Below are 20804 nucleotides of genomic sequence, written 5' to 3'. Positions count from 1 at the left end.
GCTGATGATATCTTCTCGATGTCAGCTTCAGGGGAAGAGGTTTGGTGTGTGTGTTGATCAAACCACACACTAGAAGTTGAAGGGACGACGACGTTTGTGACAACCGACTTGAGAATTTCCAGGACGGACCGAAACGTCGTCGTCCCTTCACTTTCTAGTTTGTGGTCTGGTCAACATACTTTAGCCACGTTATTGTGACTCATCGCCAGCGTTGGTGTGTGTGTTTGTACTCACCAAGTTGTACTTGCGGGGGTTGAGCTTCGGCTCTTTGGTCCCGCCTCTCAACCGTCTATCTACTGGTGTACAGATTCCTGAGATTCTCGAGCTCTATCATATCTCCATTTGGAACTGTGTATGGAGTCAGCCTCCACCACATCACTTCCTAATGCATTCCATTTACTAACCACTCTGACACTGAAAAAGGTCTTTCTAATGTCTCTGTGGCTCATTTGGGCACTCGGCTTCCACCTGTGTCCCCTAGTTCGCGTATCACCCGTGTTAAATAATCCCTCCTTGTCTACCCTGTCCCACTGAGGTGTGTGTGTGTGAGAGAGAGAGAAACTTTTTCAAAGCTTGTATTTCTGTCAATTACCCTACCAGCCCTGGTGATTACACCCAGGAGCCCACAAGGCAACATATATATATATATGACCATCCTAAGCACCTTCCGCCACTCTCCCGGCTCCCAGCACCATATGTCTGGCAGCAGCAGGTCTGGTCTGGTGCCATTAAACCGTTCTACGACCGTCTTAGAGGAATTAATACCATGTAATGAGGATCCTAATTTCCAACAGCAGCTTAGGCTACTGGGGCATTGTTCTTGTAAAAGGGAATTATGCATGGGCATTTTGTCTGTTGGGCGGGATGGTGAGAGAGAAAGAGCGTGCTGGATATGTGAGGTGGGTGCTAGGTTCTTAGGGTGGGTATGTGGTGAGCCTTTGAGGGTATGTGGTGAGCCTGTGGGGTATGTGGTGTACCTGTGGGGTATGTGGTGTGCCTGTGGGGTTATGTGGTGAGCCTGTGGGGTATGTGGTGAGCCTGTGGGGTATGTGGTGAGCCTGTGGGGGTATGTGGTGAGCCTGTGGGGTGTTGGTGAGCCTGTGGGGTATGTGGTGTGCCTGTGGGGTATGTGGTGTGCCTGTGGGGTTATGTGGTGAGCCTGTGGGGTATGTGGTGAGCCTGTGGGGTATGTGGTGAGCCTGTGGGGTATGTGGTGAGCCTGTGGGGTGTTGGTGAGCCTGTGGGGTATGTGGTGTGCCTGTGGGGTATGTGGTGTACCTGTGGGGTATGTGGTGAGCCTGTAGGGGGTATGTGCTGAGCCTGTGAGGGTATGTGGTGAGCCTGTGGGGTATGTGGTGAGCCTGTGGGGTATGTGGTGTACCTGTGGGGTATGTGGTGTGCCTGTGGGGGTATGTGGTGATCCTGTGGGGTATGTGGTGAGCCTGTAGGGGGTATGTGCTGAGCCTGTGAGGGTATGTGGTGAGCCTGTGGGGTATGTGGTGATCCTGTGGGGTATGTGGTGAGCCTGTGGGGTATGTGGTGTACCTGTGGGGTATGTGGTGTGCCTGTGGGGGGTATGTGGTGATCCTGTGGGGTATGTGGTGAGCCTGTGGGGGTATGTGGTGAGCCTGTGAGGGTATGTGGCGAGCCTGTGGGGGTATGTGGTGAGCCTGTGAGGGTATGTGGTGAACCTGTGGGGGGTATATGGTGATCCTGTTGGGTATGTGGTAAGCCTGTTGGGTATGTGGTGAGCCTGTGAGGGTATGTGGCGAGCCTGTGGGGTAAGTGGTGTGCCTGTGGGGTATGTGGTGTACCTGTGGGGGGTATGTGGTGAGCCTGTGGGGTAAGTGGTGTGCCTGTGGGGTATGTGGTGTGCCTGTGGGGTATGTGGTGAGCCTGTGGGGGTATGTGGTGAGCCTGTGAGGGTATGTGGCGAGCCTGTGGGGGTATGTGGTGAGCCTGTGGGGTAAGTGGTGGTCCTGTGGGGTATATGGTGTACCTGTGGGGGGTATGTGGTGAGCCTGTGGGGTAAGTGGTGTGCCTGTGGGGGGTATGTGGTGAGCCTGTTGGGGTATGTGGTGAGCCTGTTGGGGTATGTGGTGAGCCTGTGGGTTATGTGGTGAGCCTGTGGGGTATGTGGTGAGCCTGTGGGGTATGTGGTGAGCCTGTGGGGTATGTGGTGAGCCTGTGGGGTATGTGGTGAGCCTGTGGGGTATGTGGTGAGCCTGTGGGGGTATGTGGTGAGCCTGTGAGGGTATGTGGCGAGCCTGTGGGGGTATGTGGCGAGCCTGTGGGGTAAGTGGTGAGCCTGTGGGTTATGTGGTGAGCCTGTGGGGTATGTGGTGAGCCTGTGGGGGTATGTGGTGAGCCTGTGGGGGGTATGTGGTGAGCCTGTGGGGGTATGTGGTGTACCTGTGGGTTATGTGGTGAGCCTGTGGGTTATGTAGTGAGCCTGTGGGTTATGTGGTGAGCCTGTGGGTTATGTGGTGAGCCTGTTGGGGGTATGTGGTGAGCCTGTGGGTTATGTGGTGAGCCTGTGGGGGTATGTGGTGAACCTGTGGGTTATGTGGTGAGCCTGTGGGTTATGTGGCGAGCCTGTGGGGTAAGTGGTGAGCCTGTGGGTTATGTGGTGAGCCTGTGAGGGTATGTGGTGAGCCTGTGAGGGTATGTGGCGAGCCTGTGGGGGTATGTGGTGAGCCTGTGAGGGTATGTGGTGAGCCTGTGGGGGTATGTGGTGAGCCTGTGAGGGTATGTGGCGAGCCTGTGAGGGTATGTGGCGAGCCTGTGAGGGTATGTGGCGAGCCTGTGGGGGTATGTGGTGAGCCTGTGAGGGTATGTGGTGAGCCTGTGGGGTAAGTGGTGAGCCTGTGGGGTATGTGGTGAGCCTGTGGGGTATGTGGTGAGCCTGTGGGGTATGTGGTGAGCCTGTGGGGTATGTGGTGAGCCTGTGAGGGTATGTGGTGAGCCTGTGGGGTATGTGGTGAGCCTGTGAGGGTATGTGGCGAGCCTGTGGGTTATGTGGCGAGCCTGTGGGGTATGTGGTGAGCCTGTGGGGGGTATGTGGTGAGCCTGTGAGGGTATGTGGCGAGCCTGTGGGTTATGTGGCGAGCCTGTGGGGGTATGTGGTGAGCCTGTGGGGGTATGTGGTGAGCCTGTGGGGTATGTGGTGAGCCTGTGGGGTATGTGGTGAGCCTGTGGGTTATGTGGTGAGCCTGTGAGGGTATGTGGTGAGCCTGTGGGGTATGTGGTGAGCCTGTGAGGGTATGTGGCGAGCCAGTGGGATTTGTGGTATTATAATTGCACTCAAAATATAAAACACTAAAAAATTAATATCAATATATAAATGGAATAATTACTCAAGTGAGACATCACATCAACTTGTCCTCTCAATACGTCGTCTCAAGCACTTAATACGTCACATTTTGTACGTAATCGTCTACCGTTAAAATTGCGACGTGTCTGGGGAAAAAATGAACTTATTGAACTTATTGAAAATGAACGTCTTATTGACGTTCTCTATGCATCAGCCTCGATAGGTTAGGTGGGTTGTTTGGGTTTGTACGTTTCTGGTTAGGCAAAACAGTCGTATTTTTTACGGAGTGGCGGATCGAGAGAACATGCTGGGGCCAGATTCACGAAGCAGTTACGCAAGCACTTATGGACCTGTACATCTTTTCTCAATCTTTGGCGGCTTTGTTTCCAATTATTAAACAGTTAATGAGCTCCAAAGCACCAGGAGGCTGTTTATAACAATAACAACAGTTGATTGGGAAGTTTTCATGCTTGTAAACTGTTTAATAAATGTAACCAAAGCCGTCAAAGACTGAGGAAAGATGTACACGTTCGTTAGTACTTGCGCAACTGCTTCGTGAATCTGGCCCCTGGTTTATAAGCTTTCCACGTCCGTAGCCTGAACCACAGACGTATTTTATGATAATTGTAATCATGATGATGATAATTATATTAATAATAGAAATTAGGCTACTTAAAATTATTGTTTTTAGTTCAAATTTTGTTTAAATAATAAGCTGCAAATATTTTTGTTAGAAACATGCATGTAAATATAATAAAGATTTACCCCCAAAATTATTTTTATTTTAAAATTTGTCTATTGAAAATTATATATATATATATATATATATATATATATATATATATATATATATATATATATATATTACAATAATATAATATAATATGGTGATGAAGCTGCTTAGTATTCCTGTGGGGGGAGGAATGAAGTAATATGATTGTTAGTTTAGGCTGTAGCCTCCAGGGGGGCAGTGATTCAAGATTCCCCAAACACTCAATGTCTCTCTCTCTCTCTCTCTCTCTCTCTCTCTTCTCTTCTCTTCTCTTCTCTTCTCTTCTCTTCTCTTCTCTTCCCTCCCTGCTTGTTCGCTCGTGTCAACAAATCACCAAGTCTTGGCTCCACACTACCTGGGGTTAACACCAGGCCACTTGTGAACATACAGCAGGTCTCAACCGTTTTCCACTTGACAGCCGTCCACTCATTCCCAAATTATTTCCCGGCCAAGTCGTGCGTACTGTTGAAAATTGAGAAACACAGTAGTATGTTCTCGTAGCCTTTCGGGGGGTGGGGTGGTAAATAGTCGTTGTGGTTGGGGAAATAGTCGTTGCTTGTGAAACTGTGGTTGGGGAGGTGGACGTTGCTGGTGAAATTGTGGAGGAGAAAAGTAATGTTGGTAGGAAGGGTTGTTAGGCAAATTTTTTTTATTTTTACATGCAAAGCATGCAATTTAAATACAATAAAAACAACACAGAATACAGAACAGAACAAAATAAAACAATAGACCACCGGCCAGAAGGACCGACAGCAAAGCACAACAAAACAAACACGATAAATGCATAGAAAAATACAGCATACATCAAGGCACAAAACATAATACAATGGCAAACTAGCCATCACAGTAACATCACAAAACAAAACCTGCATAAAACAAAACATACATCAAGAGGCATAACAGGAAACATAACAGGACAATCACAAAACATTCCAAACACAACATAAAGAACAAACACGTACAACAGGTAAAGCCATATGAAAACACCAGGTCAAACGTACATCAGAAACAATACAGGTATAAAAACACTCACACCAAACCATCCGCCCCGTAACAAACAAAGGGCGAGGCCAAAATATACAATAATAATAAACAATAATAATAAACAAGCAAACCACGCAAACCAGAAAACAAAACAGGTACAAACACAACAACATACATGCACTGGCCTGAAGGACCGAGAATAAAACACAACATAAAGCACTTCAAGAAACATAAGACACTTCGCACAGCACCCAACAAGCCAAGAATACCAACAAAAACAACAACTACAGTAACATGAAATCAGCGTACGTATTTGCCCGGGAACACATCCGGTGGAAACCGCACATTGAACGCCTCCCAAAGCAGCCACGTTGTCCAGGAGGCGTGACCTAACACCGAGGGTGCCATGCGAACCGGAACCTCGGAAACAAACACCCGGAGACATGGAACCCACACGGTGTCCCTCCGGACGCCAGTAGCCGCCACCCGATCCCATACACCCGGAACCCGCCCACCAGAAAAGTCCTCCGGCCGAGCAAGCAGCAGGAACTCGGCAACCCAGGCCTCCAGGTCTTCAAGGCACAACACCGCAGGAGGGGGCTCGACAGAGGGCTCAACAGAGGGCACCACCACAGGGGGACCAGCGGCCATGGGCACACCACCAGACGACTGCAGGGAATCACGGCAGTGCGTACCCTTACGTAAAGTCACCACCAAGCCACGCCCAGCACCAGCATCCGCACCATCCCTGGCAACGGAAGCCACCACACCCCACTGCGGAGAGCCCCTGGGCGAGGAAGACACAGGGGATACACCGGAGACACGGGCATCAACACCAGCAGGCACATGAACCTCCGCCACCACCAACCGCGGAGACAACGACTCAGCTGGATCCACGCCGTCAACACCTGAAGACCCACAGTCACTAAAGTCCCCAACATCAGCCCAGGCCGTAGATGAACGCCTGGAACGTTTGGGCTCCGGCCGGATATCGTCAGAGCCGGAAGCAGATCCAGAGGCACGGGCACCACTAGCCGGACGAACCGACGCCCGACGCAGAACGGTAGCAGCCTCTACCACAGGGGGAACCGGACCACACACAGCAGGAGGCTCCACAGCCACCCCATCACCCAGCACAGACGGCGAGGGTGCAGGGACCAGGACAGACGCAGCAGAGGAAGAACCGGAAGACGAGGGGCCTGAGCAGACGGCAGACGGAAGAGGCTCAGGGACACCAGCCGGAACAGGCTGAGCACTAGGTGAGGACACAACCACCGGAGGAGAGGCGACAACAACAGGGGGCGCAACAGGCGGAGCAACAGCTGAAACAGAGGGCACCTCCTCAGCCGAAGAGACGTCCACATCCACCGAATCATCCCCCACAGGAAGCGGTGGAAAATCCTCCTCACTGAAGAGATTCACTGGTGCAACGGCAGGCGCAGAACAGTCAGCAGCCTGATGGCCCAAAAGACCACAACGATAACACGTCCGCGGCTGGCAGGCGTAAAACACCCGAACATTGTACCCCATAAGGCGCACAGAGGACGGAATATTCGCCGGAGTCTCATGCCCAGGGTGCGAATGTTAGTCCTCACACCCTTAAGAGGACTAGAAGACACCACGTTCACCCTCACACTAACTACTACGCCAAACCAGCCGAAATACCGCCGTAGCAGACCCTCTGGAAACTCCAAGGGAGCCCCATGCACACTGACGTAAATGCACCACTTCTATCAGAGAGGGTTACAGTGCCCGCACCATCCGGCAGAGGTAATGTCCGCCCCTCGTATCGCCAGAGAAAATCGCGATACGCCACCTCCTCTGTGAACTTCACAATCGCCCTACGGGCCGTTACCAACTCGACCCCATAAATCACAGACACAGGGACAGAGAGCATATCACAAGCCAGCACAATCTCCGGGTAACCAGCCCGCACAGAGAACTCTAGTCCCACAGACTGAGCCCGGACGTCAGTGGGGGAGAGGGACCCCCATCGTAACGCCACGTCAGCACAGGCGGGCAGACACACACCCGCCCCCAACCGGCTGAACTGGCAAACAACACCAACTGCTGGAGCGCCGATGCAATACGTCCGTCCCCTACCGAAGCTAGGGCCAGACTCCTTGTTAGGCACATAGTGGAGGGTCGTAATGGGAGGAATGATTACAATTGTCAGTGTTTGTGAAGGTGGAAGAAAGCTTGTGGTTAGGAAGCTAAACGTTTTGGGAAAGTATTCCTGGTAGGTAAAAGTTGTAGGAAAGGTTTCATGGTGGGAAAGAAAGATTAAGGAGACTTTTGTAGTGGTGGATAGTAAAGTGTGTTTGTGTGTGTGTGTGTGTGATGGTGGTGACGTGAGTGACAAAACTACTTCAAGAAGCACAAGATAGTTTTAAGATAAAAAGAGGAGTGGTAATTAATGACAATTTCAGGATAGTGATCAGGTTTGGTTAGGTATAACAAACTGGGAGAAATGTGGAACATATTCAGAATGCATAAAATGAATGCCTAGATAGACGGATCAGTTGCTAGGAAGTATCAGGTGAATGTCTTAGACAGATACAAGTCAGGATGGCGTAGTGTTCTTGAAGCTCGGTGGGGAATGGTTTATTGGTAAAAAAATTGAGGGAAATAGCAAAATAATGTTTTGGAAAGGGGAACTTATGTGACAGCTGACTAACACCCAGGTACCTATTTACTGGTAGGCAACAGGGGCATAAGGTGAAAGAAACTCTGCCGATTGTTTCTCGCCGGCGCCTGGGATCGAACCCAGGCCCACAGGATCACAAGTCCAGCGTGCTGTCCGCTCGGCCGACCGGCTCCCCGGAAATGGGGAAATTTGATGTAGAATATGTAATTGGCATAAAAGGGAAGTGGTTTGGGTAAATGTTAAGGTGCTTATTTCCCCATTTCCGGGGAGCCGGTCGGCCGAGCGGACAGCACGCTGGACTTATGATCCTGTGGTCCGGGGTTCGATCCCAGGTGCCGGCGAGAAACAATGGGCAGAGTTTCTTTCACCCTATGCCCCTGTTACCTGTACTCACCTGTACTCAATTGAAGGGTGGATGGGACACCTTGAGGGTGAAAATAGCAGGTGGGTCCTCGCGCTCACCTGATGCGTCGCACTTTTTTACGGCATCGACCAAACCGTTCATAAATGCAACGTATTAAGTCAAATTTCAAGTACCATAATATTGACATTTTCTATACATTGGGCTTTGATAGGTGAGTTGTTTGGGATCGCACCTTCTGATTAGACTCAACAGTTACATTTGTTACGAAGTGTCCAATTGAGAGATCTGTCTGGATAGGATAAGATGGGATAGGAGAGATACTTCAGGGTATCTCTCCTACCCTCGGGCTGGGTAGGAGAGAGAGAGACGTCATGGTGACGAGAGAGAGACGTCGTAGGTTGTATGGGGAGGGGGGTGTATGTTTGTAGGCTGCATGGGGAGGGGGTGTATGTTTGTAGGCTGTATCTGTATGGGGAGGGGGTGTATGATCGTAAGCTGTATGGGGAGGGGCGTATATTCGTAGGCTGCATGGGGAGGCGTGTAGGCAGAATAGTGGGGTGCTAGAACACAGGGAAATAGTAACGCGTGGCGTAGCGGAATATTTCGCAGAGTCGGGCCTTCTCTCCCCCTCTCTTGGGACGAGTTTAGCATCCTAATGGCAAGATTTTCAACCACTGCTGCTCCTGAGTAGTGAACCAGATTACACGATTTTTTCCCCTAGGTATTTTTTTCTTTCCCCGCCAACAGATTTGTTATTCCCATAAGGTATCTCATTTTAAGTGACGATGTTTATTGTATTTCGTTGAGGGGATTGTATTCAATTAATACATTTTCATTTTTTCAGGTACTGAACTTTGCTAGGTCTATCATCTGTAGGGAAGGAGAAAATATAGCTTTTGACCCCTGTCAACACCGGGGGAGGGAGGGAGGGAGGGAGGGAGAGAGAGAGAGAGAGAGAGAGAGAGAGAGAGAGAGAGAGAGAGAGAGAGAGAGAGAGAGAGAGAGAGAGAGAGAGAGAGAGAGAGACTAGAGATGAAATTAAAGAGATAAGTAAAGAGTGCAAGGATATATAGGCCTAGAGGGAGAAAAGAGATAGGGAGGAGGCAGTAAACAGAGCAAAATGCAGAGAAAGGAAAGAGGGAGGAGGTAAAGATAGGGCGAATGGAACATACGAAAACAACACAGAGGGAGAGAGAGAGAGAGAGAGAGAGAGACAGACAGACTAGGAAAAAGAGGTGACAATTTAAATCCACAGCCATATAAACTTTTCCTAGACATTTCGTCTACTGTCCTGGCTGCTGCTGCTGCTGCTGCTGCTGCTGCTGCTTAAGTTTCCTAAAGTCACAATATCCCGGGTTATGAAGAGCTAAAATCCCTGAAAATTACACCATCACTTTTCAACTTTGCGTATAAACTGAATTATAAAAGTTATTTTTTGTATAGACTGGGGACCTGGCGCTGTGTAGTTTATTTTTGCTTACACTTGGTGTGTCGTCACCTGCTCCTAAGACTTGTCTTTCCGCTAGTTAAGTCTAGTGTTTTCTTTACTAGTTTTTCTTAGCATATTGACATTTAAAGTTGTGTATCGAATTGGCTTCGACAACTTCGTCATCTAGTTCGTTCCAGTAGTTACGACTCATATTGAAAAAGTTATTGTAGCATTCATGTGGTTTATCTGTGTTTCTAGTCTTGTCCTCCCATTCTACTGTAACTTAATTTTGAACACTGCTTCTTTATCTACTTTGTCAATTCCCTTTAGTATCTAGTACGTCGTTATCATGTCTGCTATATTCCTTCTTTTCTCCAGGGCAGTGAGGTCCAGTTCCCTCAGTCTTCCTTCACACCTCAGTCCCCTCAGCACAGAAACGGGCCTTACTGCATATTTTTGAACTTTATCACATTTTGCTTTGTGCCTCCTTTAGGTAGGGGGGTTCCATGCCGGGGCAGCATACTCAGTAACAGGTCTCACAAAGGATGTATACAGTGCTCGGAAGGGATCTTTCTCCAAGTTGCTGAAGGATAACCGAACGTCTGTTAGTATGGCGTCTGCTGCCCTCGTTATCCTGCTGATGTGGGCCTCTGGTGATAGGTCTCCGATGATGTCCACTACCAAGTCTCTCTCACAAGCTGGAAGTTGCCTCCTCTTCATCCTGTTTTATATTTGGGGATTTGCTCCATCGTCTATCCTCATAACCTTGCATTTGTCAGGGTTAAAGTCTAGTTGCAATTTCTCAGACCATCTTTGGAGAGTGTTTGGGGTCACCTTGTATTGTATTGCGGTCCTCTTCAGTTCTGATTCGCTTCATCGGCTTATCATCGTCAGCTTCGTCATCGTGTAAGGGAGGATTTAGCTCCCATAGCCTTTCCTCGTAACTCTTACCTCTCAGTTCTGGGACTAGTCTGGTGGCATGCCTCTGAATCTTCTCTAGCTTTGTCTTGGGTTTAACCACTTATGGGCTCCAGACTGGAGCTGCCTACTGCAGGATTGGTCCAGCGATTTTCCAGACTATTCCTCCAGTTTGTCCAGGTCGGCCTATATTCTCTGTCTATCTTTATATGTAAATAAATCCACAAGAGCCGTGACGAGGATTCGAACCTAAGTCTGAGAGCATCCCAGACGCTGCCTTAATCGACTGAGCTTCGACATGGTCAAAAGAGTTGAAACCAGAAGTTCTACTGAACTTGTTCATTTGATGCATCACGCTATTGTCATTTCTGTGTGTAATATCTTTATGTTTTGATTATTCTCATAATTTTTACATTATCAGCAAACGTATATTTCCTCTGGAAGATCGTTTACATACATCAGAAACAGCATGGGTTCAGGATGGGTACAGAGCCCTGTGGGACTCCGCTGGTGACACCTCGCCACTCTGAGGTCTCTTCCCCCTCACTGTTACTTGCTGTTTCCCGTTACTGAGATACTCCCTTATTCACTGGAGCACCTTACCTTTTATTCCTGCCTGTTTCTCCAACTTTTGTAACAGCCTTTTTGACTGTCTTAGAAAATGCAGTCTGCACATCATTCTCTTTCTTGCCTAATTTTTGTTGCCTGGTCATGGAATTCTATTAAACCTGTGAGGCACGATTTACCATCCCTTAGCTCATGCTGGTGGTGGGTTATAAAGCTCTCCTGGTGTTCTACGAGCTTTTTCCTCGCGATCGTCTCCATCACCTTGCATGGTATACAAGTTAGGGAAACTGGCCTGTAGTTCAGTGCCTCTTGCCTGTCACCCGTTTTGTACATTGGGATTACATTATCTGTCTTCCAGCTTTCTGGTAGGTCTCCTGTTTCTAGTGACCTGTTATACACAATAGAGAGTGGCACACTTAGTGCTTCTGCACCCTCTTTTAGGGTGCAGAAGTGGTGAGATTCTGTCAGGCCCAATATCCTGTGTCATACTTGGCTCTAACAAACTTCTTTTGACCTCTTTACTGGTAAGCTCAAATTCCTCCAAGGTTGCTTCGTTTACCACCTCCATTCTCAGTACAGGGACTTCTCCTTGCTCTATCGTGAAGACCTCCTGGAATCTCTTGGTGAGTTCTTCACACACCACCTTGCCATTCTCTGTGTACCTGTTCTCCCCTTTTCTCAGTATGACGATGTCAACGCCATCTATTGAGCAAACCCTACCCCATTTTCTGTTCCCCTAGTGGAAGGCTGTGATCTTACTGACACCTCTGTAGTTTCCTTCTTACTATTAAATTTTTACCCCTCAGAAGTGATGAGGGTGGTACCTTGGTCGATATGAATAGGTACACCCAGGGCAGTCCTGAACTAGAGAAGTGTTCCAGTGGGAGTTAGTGGACCGAGTCTGTTGAGACTGTGTTTTGTGTGTGATAACTAGAGAGGGTTTGGTGAATGGACTGACGTATCCCGGAAAAGCCCAGTTGAGTTAAGAGACGGAATATCCGTCTGTTAAGGCTGGTTATTGATGAAGCCTGTGTGGAAGCCTGCCAGTGTGTTGCTGGAGATCCCTGCTAGTGTGTTGCTGGAGATCCCTGCTAGTGTGTTGCTGGAGACCCCTGCCAGTGTGTTGCTGGAGACCCCTGCCAGTGTGTTGCTGGAGACCCCTGCCAGTGTGTTGCTGGAGACCCCTGCCAGTGTGTTGCTGGAGACCCCTGCCAGTGTGTTGCTGGAGACCCCTGCCAGTGTGTTGCTGGAGACCCCTGCCAGTGTGTTGCTGGAGACCCCTGCCAGTGTGTTGCTGGAGAGTACAAGTGGTGGTGTTGCGACACCGTGACAATACTATAGAGGACTGGCCCATGATGCAACACATCCTCCGATTAGACAGTATGTTTTAATACTAAATATAATAAGTACATTCCTTACTGTCTGCATAGTACAAAAATACACTTAATGGTGCTGTTACATTTACCTCCCCATATTTTCCTCATTTTATGTTAAGACACTTAAAATTTCATGATGAAGTTTTCATGTTCAATTCTATTTACACAAATTTTAAATATAAAGAATTTTTTTTTTCAGTTTTATTAAACAATAGAGATTTTATACAAAATTTGAAAATATCCTGAGTTACTTTATAATTTAATGAAAGATTTTAGTTTTGTTTTATTAGTTTTATAAAACCATAATTTCAATATAGCTATAGATTAAGTACCAATTGTAATTAAGATGCAATAAAATGCTTGTCCTCCTACACTAAGAAGGTTAGGTTAGGTCGTGGTTTTCTATATAGCTTTTCAGGTACACTCTAATATTCACAATATTTTGGTGCAATTCTGGCGATTAAGTGTATTTATGTAATAAGCCGGTAGTCAGGATTGTACTTATTGCATTTAGTATTAAAACGTACTGTCTATTCGGAGGGGCTGCATGATTTACTGAGAAAAATGGACTCGCCGAGTTAGAAGATCGCAGACATAAGTTGGTAGTGACCTGTATAAAAGTGACACCTGCTTTATTATATTATGTACATACGTAAGAAGTGAATATAGTGAAGAAGTACTCGTAGTGATGGTATTATTTAGTGTTGTTTACTCCCCATTCTCGTTGGATTGACTACCTGGAAACACAAACCGAAACTGTCTCTATTTTCCGCTTGTTACAACTTGTAATAAAGTTGTTACATCTTGGCTTAACGTGTTTATGACGTATTAGAACGTTGTTACAACTTGCTATATTGGTTGGTATAACTGGTTAGGAGGTGTTAGAACTTGTTGGAACGTTGTACCAACGTCGTAGTTTCGGTGTGTGTTTGGCGGGTACTGGCAGTTCGTAATAACTTGTCTTTGACTCTGGGTTGGATCTGGTAAAAAGAGGCACCTATACGGCCCACAAAGAAAGTCTTACAAATGAAAAGAACCCAGTTACAGGCTAAGTTAGGTCGTAACACTCAGTTTTATCACTTGTTCCTTCACTGCTGTTTTCTTCCTGATGTGGCTGTGAAGCAGTTTTGGTTGGGTCTTAGCTTTACTCGCGATGTCATTTTCATACTGTCTCTCTGCTTCTCTCCTCACTCTGAGGTACTCATTCCTGGCCCTCTGGTATCTCCCCCTGCTCTCTGGTGTTCTGTTATTCCTATAGTTTCTCCATGTTCTTGAACTTAAATGCTTTGCTTCCTTACGTGCCTCATTGAACCATGGAGTCTTCAGTTTTTCTCCTGTTGGGTCGGGATAAACCTGTCTGCTGCTTCCTGGCACTTCTGGGTGACGTAGTCCATCATATCTTGTTCAGACTTTTCTTTGAGTTCTGTTTCCCATGGTATTCCCATTAGGAAGTTCCTCATCTCATCATAGTTTCCTCTTCGATAAGCCAGCCATTTCCTTTCCGATCCCTTCCTTGGATGGGTTATCCCTACTTCTACGTGTGTGTGTACTCACTTAGTTGTGCTTGCGGGGGTTGAGATTTGGCTCTTTGCTCCCGCCTCTCATCTGTCAATCAACTGATGTACAGGTTCCTGAGCTTCTCGAGCTCCATCACATTCACAACTGAAACTGTGTATGGAGCCAGCCTCCACCACACCACCTCCCAGCGCATTCCACCCACCAACCACTCTGACACCGAAAAAGCTCGCCTGGGCACCCAGCCCCCACCCTGTCAGCTTCCCTGAGAAACATGCATGTGGTGATCATGTCTCCTAAAGGCCCCCCCTCCGTCCCCCAGCCCCTCCTCGTAACTCATGCTTCTTAGTTCTGGGACTAGCCTAGTGGCATACCTCTGATCTTTTTTTCCAGCTTCGTTTTGTGCTCGACAAGGGCTCCATGCTGGGGCCGCATACTCCAGGATTGGTCTTACATATGTGGTATACAAGGTTTTGGAAGATTCCTTACAAAGGTTTCTGAAGGCAGTTTCCTTCCTCTTCCTCTTTCCTCCTCTTCCTCTTTCCTCTTCCTCTCCCTCTCCCCCCTTTTCCTCCTCTCCCTTCTCTTCATCCTCCCCCCCCCCTCCAGCAACCTGTGGTGCTGGGAGTGTTCAGAAGGTCGCCGCCCCAAGTGGGCTCCAGCAGTAGACGATAAAGCTGTTGTGATTCCCAAACTCCTTATCCCTTGAGCCTACACCATTCCTTCCCCCCCCTAACAGGAGGAACTTCTATACCCCTGGCAGGAGGGGAACTTGGCCCCCCCCCCCTTCACCTCCGACAGGGGGGAGGAACTTGCTCCCCCCCCCCACCTCCGACAGGGGGGAGGAACTTGGCCCCCACCCACCCATTTGGCAGGAGGGGAACTTGTTTACCATTGCTAGAGGAGAATAGGTGCTTGATTGCCGAATTGGCTCAGTTCTACAGTGTTCAATTGTAGAACAGATCACTGGTGTACAGTGATCTCCAGGTCACTGTAGACCAGTGACCTCACTGCCCCCTAAGTGTCCCCCTGGGCTAGGCCTTACTTGTAAGGGTTGGTCCGACTTGACTGTAGCTAAGAGTAGACTTTGTGGAGGTCTTGCCAACGTTGGCCTCGAAGGTTGGGCTCCTACTCATTGAGTGTTTGGTGGGGTGATGTGCATTTGTTTGGTGGGGTGATGTGCATTTGTTATTTGTTTATATTTCACACACACGATGGGGGGGGGGGGTATGTTGATATACTTGGCTCTGCTGCGTCTGGGTATATCTCTCCCTGTCCCCATCCCCCCCTCTCTCTCTCTCTCAAATCTATCTCCCTATTCCCCCCCTCTCACCCTTTTTATCTCCTTATCACCCCTTTTCTCTCATCCTCACCCCTTTTCCTCCCCCCCCCCATTTCTTCCCTCTCTCCTACTCTCCCTCACTCCCTCCTCTCTTCAATTCCCCCCCCCCCCCCCCGCACTATTCTCTTCACACTTCTCGCCTCCATTGTCCTCCCCCCCCCCTCCCCTTCCCCCCGACTCCTCTTCTCTCCTTTGCTGTCTTCAGATATCCCCCTGTCTCCTTCCTTATCTCCCTATCTGTCTACATTTGTGTCTACCTGTCTGTGTTGAGTTTGTCTGTTTTTTTCTGTTTGTCTTCCTGTCTCTCTCTGCCCTGGTGGTCTGTGTCTGTCTTGTCTCTGTTTCTTTCTCATTGTGTCTGTATATCTGTGTCTTCGTCTTTTCGACGACTCTCTCTCTCTCACTTATACAAAAATATAGATGGTCATTGGCGTGTTTGTGGTGTGCCGGTGGGAGGAGCCTCGCAGCGTGAAATATTACACAAAATATAATAGTTTTCTGTTTGCTTTTGAGAAAGGTGCCGGGCTTGGGAAAGGTGCGGGGCTTGGGAAAGGTGCGGGGCTTGGGAAAGGTGCGGGGCTTGGGAAAGGTGCGGGGCTTGGGAAAGGTGCGGGGCTTGGGAAAGGTGCGGGGCTTGGGAAAGGTGCGGGGCTTGGGAAAGGTGCGGGGCTTGGGAAAGGTGCGGGGCTTGGGAAAGGTGCGGGGCTTGGGAAAGGTGCGGGGCTTGGGAAAGGTGCGGGGCTTGGGAAAGGTGCGGGGCTTGGGAAAGGTGCCGGGCTTGGGAAAGGTGCCGGGCTTGGGAAAGGTGCCGGGCTTGGGAAAGGTGCGGGGCTTGGGAAAGGTGCGGGGCATGGGAAAGGTGCGGGGCTTGGGAAAGGTGCGGGGCTTGGGAAAGGTGCCGGGCTTGGGAAAGGTGCCGGGCTTGGGAAAGGTGCCGGGCTTGGGAAAGGTGCCGGGCTTGGGAAAGGTGCGGGGCTTGGGAAAGGTGCGGGGCTTGGGAAAGGTGCGGGGCTTGGGAAAGGTGCGGGGCTTGGGAAAGGTACCGGGCTTGGGAAAGGTGCGGGGCTTGGGAAAGGTGCGGGGCTTGGGAAAGGTACCGGGCTTGGGAAAGGTGCGGGGCTTGGGAAAGGTGCGGGGCTTGGGAAAGGTGCCGGGCTTGGGAAAGGTGTGGGGCTTGGGAAAGGTGCCGGGCTTGGGAAAGGTGCCGGGCTTGGGAAAGGTGCGGGGCTTGGGAAAGGTGCCGGGTTTGGGAAAGGTGCGGGGCTTGGGAAAGGTGCGGGGCTTGGGAAAGGTGCCGGGCTTGGGAAAGGTGCGGGGCTTGGGAAAGGTGCCGGGCTTGGGAAAGGTGCCGGGCTTGGGAAAGGTGCGGGGCTTGGGAAAGGTGCCGGGCTTGGGAAAGGTGCCGGGCTTGGGAAAGGTGCGGGGCTTGGGAAAGGTGCCGGGCTTGGGAAAGGTGTGGGGCTTGGGAAAGGTGCCGGGCTTGGGAAAGGTGCGGGGCTTGGGAAAGGTGCCGGGCTTGGGAAAGGTGCGGGGCTTGGGAAAGGTGCGGGGCTTGGGAAAGGTGCCGGGCTTGGGAAAGGTGCGGGGCTTGGGAAAGGTGCGGGGCTTGGGAAAGGTGCCGGGCTTGGGAAAGGTGCGGGGCTTAGGAAAGGTGCGGGGCTTGAGAAAGGTGCCGGGCTTGGGAAAGGTGCGGGGCTTGGGAAAGGTGCGGGGCTTGAGAAAGGTGCGGGCCTTGGGAAAGGTGCCGGGCTTGGGAAAGGTGCGGGGCTTGGGAAAGGTGCGGGGCTTGGGAAAGGTGCGGGGCTTGGGAAAGGTGCCGGGCTTGGGAAAGGTGCCGGGCTTGGGAAAGGTGCCGGGCTTGGGAAAGGTGCCGGGCTTGGGAAAGGTGCCGGGCTTGGGAAAGGTGCGGGGCTTGGGAAAGGTGCCGGGCTTGGGAAAGGTGCCGAGCTTGGGAAAGGTGCCGGGCTTGGGAAAGGTGCGGGGCTTGGGAAAGGTGCGGGGCTTGGGAAAGGTGCCGGGCTTGGGAAAGGTGCCGGGCTTGGGAAAGGTGCCGGGCTTGGGAAAGGTGCGGGGCTTGGGAAAGGTGCCGGGCTTGGGAAAGGTGCGGGGCTTGGGAAAGGTGCGGGGCTTGGGAAAGGTGCGGGGCTTGGGAAAGGTGCGGGGCTTGGGAAAGGTGCCGGGCTTGGGAAAGCCTCTGAAACCGTGGGGACGAATATCTGTTTTATGCTACTATGACCAAAATATGAATAGCTGAAAAATTATGTTAATTTTCCCAATATGGGTGAATAATGATATATATTACAAGTAAAAAAAAATATTTACAATTTTTTATTTCTAAACATTATAGGTATAGGCGGCGGGCAGTGCTAAAAAACATTGTAGGGGTCAGAATGGAACAGCGTGCCAGAACCCCGATACACTGGTCCCTCTTGAATTCTGGCTACCCTGACCAGCCTATGTCCATCCTGTACCCCAGACGAGTCCTCCTGCATAGTTTGGTGAGGCTCGTCCCCAGCATCTAGCCTCCAACCTTCGAAACACACACAGATATTTTGACCAGACCACACACTAGAAGGTGAAGGGACGACGTTTCGGTCCGTCCTAGACGGACTCAAGTCGAATGTGAATGGTCCTGACGGATCGAAACGTCGTCGTCCCTTCACCTTCTAGTGTGTGGTCTGGTCAACTTACTTTAGCCACGTTATTGTGACTCATCGCCTGCACACACAGATATTATTTCTCATAGATATAGACTGGCTTTAGAATTGTCTTCTCATAATTACAGCATGTTGTAAAGCTAATGTGTTGGTCTGTTTGGAGGGGGTGATTCAAAGGATTCATTTGCTCGGTTTTCTAGTTTCATGAAAAGGCTTCCTTTAGGGCTGTAAGTTTGTTTTCTAGTTTCATGAAAAGGCTTCCTTTTAGGGCTGTAAGTTTGTTTTCTAGTTTCATGAAAAGGCTTCCTTTTAGGGCTGTAAGTTTGTTTTCTAGTTTCATGAAAAGGCTTCCTTTTAGGGCTGTAAGTTTTTCTAGTTTCATGAAAAGGCTTCCTTTAGGGCTGTAAGTTTGCTTTCTAGTTTCATGAAAAGGCTTCCTTTTAGGGCTGTAAGTTTGTTTTCTAGTTTTGGAGATCTCAGGGCGATGGAAAGCCCTTTACAAAGTTGTCTTGTTAGGGGGGACTTCTGAGCTCACCAGTTTTGACAAGTAACTGTCCTTGGTCTCATTCCAGGTATTTTTTTTTTACGATTTCCGAATCATTAGCCAAGGCACTTAAGTATGTCGTTCTTCTGTCCCGGATCACTGTGTTGTTCCCAGTGTCCTGAGACAGTGGAGGAGTGAGTGTGTGTGTGTGTGTGTGTGTGTGTGTGTGTGTGTGTGTGTGTGTGTGTGTGTGAGTGTGTGTGTGTGTGAGTGTGTGTGTGTGTGTGTGTGTGTGTGTGTGTGTGTGTGTGTGTGTGTGTGTGGTCTTCCATCTTCCTTGGGTCCTTTAGGAGTAGTGTAAATCTTCGTGTGTTTGTTGCTTGTATCTTGCATGACTCTTGGATGGGTGGAAGTGGAGGAGGTTGCTATCTCTCGTAGCGGGTGGAAGTGGAGGAGGTTGCTATCTATCCTAGCGGGTGGAAGTGGAGGAGGTTGCTATCTATCCTAGCGGGTGGAAGTGGAGGAGGTTGCTATCTCTCGTAGCGGGTGGAAGTGGAGGAGGTTGCTATCTCTCGTAGCGGGTGGAAGTGGAGGAGGTTGCTATCTCTCGTAGCGGGTGGAAGTGGAGGAGGTTGCTATCTCGCGTAGCGGGTGGAAGTGGAGGAGGTTGCTATCTATCCTAGCGGGTGGAAGTGGAGGAGGTTGCTATCTATCCTAGCGGGTGGAAGTGGAGGAGGTTGCTATCTCTCGTAGAGGGTGGAAGTGGAGGAGGTTGCTATCTATCCTAGCGGGTGGAAGTGGAGGAGGTTGCTATCTCTCGTAGCGGGTGGAAGTGGAGGAGGTTGCTATCTATCCTAGCGGGTGGAAGTGGAGGAGGTTGCTATCTATCCTAGCGGGTGGAAGTGGAGGAGGTTGCTATCTCTCGTAGAGGGTGGAAGTGGAGGAGGTTGCTATCTCTCGTAGCAGGTGCACTGTGTTCTTTTAGGATCGTCTTGGTGCTGAAGTGATTGATGTTGAGTACACTCTTTGATCTGAGATGCTACATCCAGTTGGTTAGGACTAGGCCTTCCGGAAGTCGGATAACCTTTTGGGAACTGTATGGTCTGTTCGGGGTTTCAATTCTTCATGGATATCTATAGATACGTTTCGGGAAGGTTTTCTTGCCCCTTCTTATCTGAAGGTCCCGCCGTTCTCTACTGTTGTGGTTCGTTGTGGTATTGTAGTTGGTATGGTGGTCCCCTCCTTGTGCCATTGAGGGGAGATAATATCTTGCTGGGGGTGGATTGTCTTCGTGTTTTGTCAAACGCAGAGCTGCGACCTTCGGCAGTGTTCCCACTTCCCTGTTGTCTGCTCCTGCTGCTGGTGGTCTCTGCTGAGCAGTATGCTCTCCTTGTTGTGCTGGTAATGCCGTCTCAGTGTTAGCGTGGGGTCTCCAGAAACCTTCACACTCTTTGTCAAACTCATCTTTAATTATTCTGTTTTTTCTTCCGGTGTTCGGGTCAATCAGTGTGTGTGTGTCTGGATCTGGTCCATCGTCCAGAGTAGTTTCCTTCAGTAGCGCATTAGACTCTTGCTGCAGCCCATCCTCCGAATTGACAGTACGTTTTAATACTAAGTGTAATAAGTACATTTCCTGACTGCCATACTTAGCCCCATAAGTGCAATTATGTACTGTTACATTTACCTCCCTATTTAATCTCCTCGTTTTCTGTTAAGACATTCAGAATTTTAGGATGAATTTTTCAAGTTCAGTTCACTATACACAAGTTTTAAATATCAGGAATTTCTTTTTCAGTTTTATTTAACAATAGAGATTTTATACAAAATTTGAAAATATCCTGAGTTACTTTAGAATTTATTAAAATATTTTAGTTTTGTTTAATTTGTTTTATAAAACTGTAATATCAGTATAGATAAAGGTTAAGTAATAATTGTAATTAAGAAGCAATAAAATGCTTATCTTCAAAAACTAAGACGGTTAGGTTAGGTCGTGGTTTTCTATTCAGCTTTTCAGGTAAACTCAAATATTCACAATATATGTGACACTACGGTTTAATGCTAAGTGAAAATAAGTACAATTCCTGACTGTCATATAGTACATAATTGCATTTATGGGGCTGTTAAATTTACCTCCCCATTTTTGGAGGACGGGCTGCTTGCTGGCCGTCTGGAGGCAGAGTTGTTTGACACACTATCGAGAGCTTATCTTGAGGTTATCTTGAGATGATTTCGGGGCTTTAGTGTCCCCGCGGCCCGGTCCTCGACCAGGCCTCCACCCCCAGGAAGCAGCCCGTGACAGCTGACTAACTCCCAGGTACCTATTTACTGCTAGGAAACAGGGGCATTCAGGGTGAAAGAAACTTTGCCCATTTGTTTCTGCCTCGTGCGGGAATCGAACCCGCGCCACAGAATTACGAGTCCTGCGCGCTATCCACC

At 49.2% G+C, this 20804-nt stretch overlaps 1 protein-coding gene across 1 annotated transcript; it reads right to left on the bottom strand.

Moving 5' to 3' along the window:
* Window positions 1–9363: 9363 nt before the first annotated feature.
* LOC138371050 (decreased expression in renal and prostate cancer protein-like) lies at window positions 9364–19832 on the bottom strand. Its single transcript, XM_069335696.1, has 4 exons — window positions 19705–19832; window positions 15632–17421; window positions 11484–11696; window positions 9364–9455 (listed from the first exon to the last, which is right to left on the bottom strand). Exons 1-4 carry the CDS (start codon window positions 19830–19832, stop codon window positions 9364–9366), a joined length of 2223 nt encoding a protein of 740 aa, XP_069191797.1.
* Window positions 19833–20804: the final 972 nt, after the last annotated feature.

This window comes from Procambarus clarkii, chromosome 34 (assembly GCF_040958095.1).
Source record: "Procambarus clarkii isolate CNS0578487 chromosome 34, FALCON_Pclarkii_2.0, whole genome shotgun sequence".
In the NCBI taxonomy this organism is placed as follows: domain Eukaryota; kingdom Metazoa; phylum Arthropoda; class Malacostraca; order Decapoda; family Cambaridae; genus Procambarus; species Procambarus clarkii.
Note: the sequence above shows the minus strand (reverse complement) of the source record. Positions and strands in the feature narration are given on the sequence as shown.

Coding starts and splice junctions, on each gene's coding strand:
- LOC138371050 (XM_069335696.1), bottom strand. CDS start 19,832: ATGAGTTTGACAAAGAGTGTGAAGGTTTCTGGAGACCCCACGCTAACA. Junction 17,422..19,704: donor CAGGAGCAGACAACAGGGAA/GTGGGAACACTG, acceptor CCACGGTTTCAG/AGGCTTTCCCAAGCCCGGCA. Junction 11,697..15,631: donor CCATCTATATTTTTGTATAA/GTGAGAGAGAGA, acceptor TTTGCTCAATAG/ATGGCGTTGACATCGTCATA.